General features: G+C 31.5%; 1 protein-coding gene and 1 long non-coding RNA gene across 2 annotated transcripts; one reads left to right on the top strand and one right to left on the bottom strand.

The window, feature by feature from the left end:
• The first annotated feature begins 346 nt into the window (after window positions 1-346).
• On the top strand, window positions 347-1,794 carry LOC126884662 (uncharacterized). The gene is made up of 3 exons (XM_050650730.1): window positions 347-825; window positions 895-1,103; window positions 1,161-1,794. The coding sequence occupies exons 1-3, from the start codon at window positions 555-557 to the stop codon at window positions 1,587-1,589; spliced, it is 909 nt and encodes a 302-aa protein (XP_050506687.1). The 5' UTR covers window positions 347-554; the 3' UTR covers window positions 1,590-1,794.
• On the bottom strand, window positions 1,781-5,297 carry LOC126884666 (uncharacterized). The gene is made up of 2 exons (XR_007698119.1): window positions 4,645-5,297; window positions 1,781-4,483 (listed from the first exon to the last, which is right to left on the bottom strand). It is a non-coding gene; the product is annotated as an uncharacterized LOC126884666 (long non-coding RNA).
• Window positions 5,298-5,546: the final 249 nt, after the last annotated feature.

Genomic DNA, 5,546 nt, shown 5'->3' on the forward strand with positions numbered 1-5,546 from the left:
TTAATGAAATACATGCAGTGACACCAAATTTAATATTTTTTGAAATATCCCTTGCTTGGCAGAGTTTTTTATGCATTATGTAGGGGTAATATATACAAGGAAATGAAACGCTTTCGTCATATTTTATTATCAATAATATTAATCAAGTCAATAATTAAGTTAAATCAAGACTATTATATACCTAATAGCTAATATGCAACAATTACAAGGCAATAACAATTACCTGTTATTATTCTTAGGAAATCTAAATAAACTTATTCCTCTTCCTGTCGCAGATGAACATCTGCGAAATACACACGAGTAACCAGGCATTTTATAACCATAACCATAATGATACTATAGAGAGATTTTGCACCTCTTAAAATAACCGCTGATTTTGGCTCCGCTATGGTTAACTTTATTAAGCATAACGATTACGGCAACGTTAAAAAGAAGAGTTTTTGCAGCCTGTCAAATAGGTTTTTCGTGTCATGTTATTTAAACATAACCTCACTTCACAACGTTATTTTAATTTTCGAATATCAAAATAGAAATTTTAGTACAATCAGGGTACAATGGAAGATGCATTAGATAACGTTATCAGGAGGGGTCGAGGGCGAAATGGTATTGACCACAATTTAGTAAGGGGAATAATTTTAAATGATATATTTGTAAATCCAGTAGTAAATCCCATTCAAGATCCAGTTTTACAGTTTGATTTAGACAATATGGAAGACAAATATGTAAAGCTCAACTTCAGGTTTCAAAGAGAAGATCTTATAAGATTGGCAGTGGCATTGGGAATTCCTGAACAAATAAAGACAAGGTCTAGACATTCATCTGGAGGTATGTATGCAAGTTTGTTGCTTACTCATCTGTATTCTATATTAAGTAAGATTTTTATACTATTTATAGGACTCGAAGGACTATGTATTTTACTAAGAAGATTAGCATATCCAAGTAGGCTTTGCGATTTGGAACAACTTTTCCGAAGGTCCGCTACATCAATATCTGAAATTAGTAATTATGTTAATAACCATATTTACAGGAATCATGGTTATCTGTTAAGAGATTTGGGAAACTTGCCATGGTTAAACAGGGAAAAACTAAGTGCCTATTCTAATGTAAGTAAACTTAATTTGTATTCTAGTAAAATATTTCAGCTTTTTATATATTTGTAGTCAATTGCAGCAAAGGGAGCTGCAGTACAAAATTGTTGGGGATTTATTGATGGCACAGCTAGGCCAATATGTAGGCCAACAGAGTTACAAGAAGAATACTATTCTGGACACAAACGAGTCCATTGCTTAAAATATCAGTCTCTTATTTGTCCTGATGGAATTATTGTAAGTCTTCTGGGGGCATATTCAGGGCGTAGGCATGATGCATTTATTTTTGGACAAAGTGGGTTGTACACTCAGTTGGAACGAAAATGTACATTTCCAGATTGTATATATGTCATTTATGGAGATCAAGCATATGGAATCCGAGAGCTGCTCTTGTGCCCTTACCCTGGCCGAGGAATCACTGAGCAACAACAGAACTTTAATTTAAGTATGAGTGTAACTCGACAAGCAGTTGAATGGGGATTCCAGAAAATTATTTCTTAGTTTGCATTTTTAGATTTCAAGAAAAATCAAAAACTATTATTGCAGGAAGTTGAGTTAATGTTTAAAACAGCTGTTCTTTTATGTAACTGTCATACAATTTTATATGGAAGTGAAACAGCACAATTTTTTAATATTGAACCAGTATCATTAGAGGAGTATTTAAACCTATAATATGTTAGTTTTAATAAATGTTTATTTACATGGACTTGTGTATTATTTATTTTATCTATTTAACACTAACAAAAACAAAGTAAAGTCTTAGGAACTAGAACTTTTGATTAACAAAAAAAAACATTGTATCATAAGATGGTATTTAAATTAAGGGGTTACATAGGTCTTGCGGGTAAAAAAAGTGACTTTTTAAAAAAATTACATCTCAAAAACTAAAAATTATTTTTATTTATAATTGTAACGTGTAATAGTATAGTACTTAAGGTACTCTCAAAAAAAATTTTCATCCAAAAATGTACATTTTTGTAGAGTTGACTGCAATTTTTCGACAACAGCCCGTTTTTTGCGGTGGGCAGCATAACTAAGTCCAGTCTCATCTGAAATCAAAAATTTTCTTGCAGTTTATACCTCTGACTAGTGAATGAACGAAGGAATTTTTATTAGGTGAAGTCGTTTTTGTTTTATGAAAAAAAAAAAACTTGTTTAAAAATGGTCATTTTTGAAAAAATGAGAAATATTGGGGTCGAAAATGTGTTTAAACTTATGTAAAATCTTGTAATTTCATTTCTTTTTAAATTCCTTCGTTCAATCACTAGCCAGAGGTATAAACTGCTTACAAGAAACTTTTTGATTTCAGATGAGACTGGACTTAGTTATGCTGCCCGCCGCAAAAAAAGGGCTGTTGTCGAAAAATTGCAGTCAACTCTACAAAAATGAATATTTTGGCTGAAATTTTTTTTGAGAGTACCTTAAGTACTGTACTTTTACATGTTCCAATTATAAATAAATGCAATTTTTAGTTTTCAAGATATAATTTTTTTAAAAAGTCACTTTTTTTTAACCACCAGACCTAGGTAACACCTTAATAGGAATACTTAACTATCAGGCACTGATAATTATGGAAGAGGGACAAATGCCAGATGAGTGGAGATGCAGTACCTTAGTACCAGTATACAAAAATAAAGGAGACATCCAGCAATGTACAAATTACAGGGCCATTAAACTACTTAGCCATACTATGAAAATATGGGAGAGTGAGTGATAAAAGAATATGGGAAGAAACTGAAATATCTGAAAATCAGTTTGAACTTATGCAAGGAAAAATCAAAAACATACTCTCTCTTTGAATAATGTCATGTCAGAGAGTATGGGAACAACAGAAAATGCATGGGTATGGAATGGAAGCGTTATAATACCCATACATAAGACAGGAAATAAAGAACAATTTTGAAACTATAGAGGCATATCGCTTATTAGCACAGCATATAAAATTTTATCAATTATCTTGCTAAAGAGACTCACTCTGTGTTCGGAAGATATTCTAGGCGACTACCAATGTGGCTTTCTTCTGGAAGGTCAACGATAGATCAAATATTTACAATCAGACAAATATAAAAAAAAACTGGGAATTCACTCAAGATGTACACCAAATTTTCGTAGATTTCCAGCAAGCATATAATTCCATAAAAAGAAGCAAACTATGGCTACCAATGTTAGAAATGGGAATATCAAGAAAATTAGTGAAATATCGAAACAAATGCTCACATGGTATTTATTGATCTTGAGAAAGTATATGATAGGGTTCCCCGAGAGGTTCTGTGGTGGGCACTTAATAAGAAAGGAGTTCCTGGTGAGTATGTAAAGATTGTAAGAGAGATATGTATGATGGAGTAACGACTAGTGTTAGGATAGGTGTAGGAGAGACTGATAAATTCAGTCTGATTTTAAATATCTAGGGTCAGTACTACAAAGTAATGGGGAATTATAGGAAGATGCGGTTAGTAGAGTTCGGGCAGGATGGATGAAATGGAAGGAAGCAAGTAGCATGTTGTGTGATAGATGTTTCCGATGAAACTTAAAGTAAAATTCTATAAAACTGCAATAAGACCGGCTATGATGTACGGGACTGAATGTTGGGCAATTAAAAAGAAGGAAGAACAACGAATGCATGTAGCTGAAATGAGGATGCTTAGATGGATGAGTGGAGTGACAAGAAAAGATATAATTAAAAATAGGTATATAAGATGAAGTGTGGGTGTGGCACCAATTGATGCCAAAATGAGAGAGCATAGTTTAAGATGGTTAGGGCACGTTCAGCGTCGAAGTGTCGACCATCCAATACAGAGAATCACTGAACTGCAGATCCTGGGAAGAAGATGAAGACCAAAAAAGATGTGGTTGTAGATGGTTAGACAAGATATGCTGGTAAATGGAATTAATATTGATATGTCTAATGACAGAATCTTATGGAGAAAGGTAATTAGAGAAGCCTACCCCATATAGGGATAAAGGCAAAGATAATGATGATGATGATGACTTAACTATCAGGCACTATGTGGGGTTTCATATGTAAGATAATATATATTTGAAATAGCTAAGAAAATGACATTAATTTATCATTTTAGTTATAAGGACTGTCAAGAGATCATTTTGTTTTTTGATGCTATCAAGTAAACATTTTTTTTCTTCAATTTCTAACATTTGTTTTTCCTTGTCTAAAGTTAATTTATTTTTTTCTTTCTCAATGTCCAACTCCAACTTTGTTTCCTGTATAACAAGTCTTCTTTCTTCCAGGGCACATTTCCTTTCTTCCAGTGCAATTCTTCTTTCTTCCAATTTATTCTCTATTTCTTTAAGCACTTTTTGTTGTTGATCATATTTTTCGAGATAATTGATCCCTTGTCTTTGAACATGTATTTTTCTTTTCTTCGTTTTTTTAGGTCCTACAACAAAATACTATAAAAAATATTTACAAACAATGGTATATGTTAAAAAAAATTGGATTTTCATTGAATAGAGGTGACAGAAATTAACTTTTCTTTCATTAAAATATTTTCTGTAACTTTAAAAACAACACTATTATCAAATGTTTATACAAACTTACCTAAAACTTTTGAATGTTCTTGTGTTTGAGTACTATTGATGTCAACAGGTTGTTGATTGGGTTCTTCTGGAGTAAAATCTGTCAGTAAAATATGTCATTATTTACATTTAGCAGGTACTTTACTACTGTTAACATCCATATTAAATTTAAAAATATAAAAAGGTATCAACAGAGGCTGTATAAAATAAAAATTATCCACTAGATGAACATAAACAAGACATCAAAACTAACTTAAAATGTTGGGTTAGGTAGGGATATGGTAAAAAGCAAGAATGCCATATTGTATATATATTTTATGAAGGACTAAAAATTAAAAAATAGTAGGTTCATTTATTACATTTAAATATTGCGATTTCTACTTATTTCTTTTTGCTTTTGTAAATTTAAGCATATACTTGAACAGTTTTTGATATTTTAATTTATAGGACATCAAAATTAGAATCTATGTAAATGTAATTTTACTGATTTTTTTACATTCTGGCAACAAAGCAATTTAACCATTACTATAACGATAACGATAAGCACTACGTTAAACCTCCGTAAATTACGGAATCCCTTATGTTTAATAACAATAACGGATCATATATTCGCTACTGCGCAGACGTAGTATAACGATAACCATAACGGAATTGCAAAATAAGAGGTGCAAAATGTCTCTTATATGTACCTATAATATATAACTGAGGGGCTCGGTAGTAAACAATGGTAAGGGACAAATTTTGATTTTTCGCGGAATCGTATGTAAAAGATTTTACAAATTTAAAAATTTTAAAATTTTTAAAGATTTTAAAAATTTTACTTGGTTCATCCTCCTAATAATAGATGGAGCCAGATTAATTTCTTAAAATTTGGTAAGGGACATGCATAAGCATGAAAATAATGTTATGTGTCCATGATAATGC

This window comes from Diabrotica virgifera, chromosome 5, assembly GCF_917563875.1.
Source record: "Diabrotica virgifera virgifera chromosome 5, PGI_DIABVI_V3a".
NCBI classification, from domain to species: Eukaryota; Metazoa; Arthropoda; class Insecta; order Coleoptera; family Chrysomelidae; genus Diabrotica; species Diabrotica virgifera.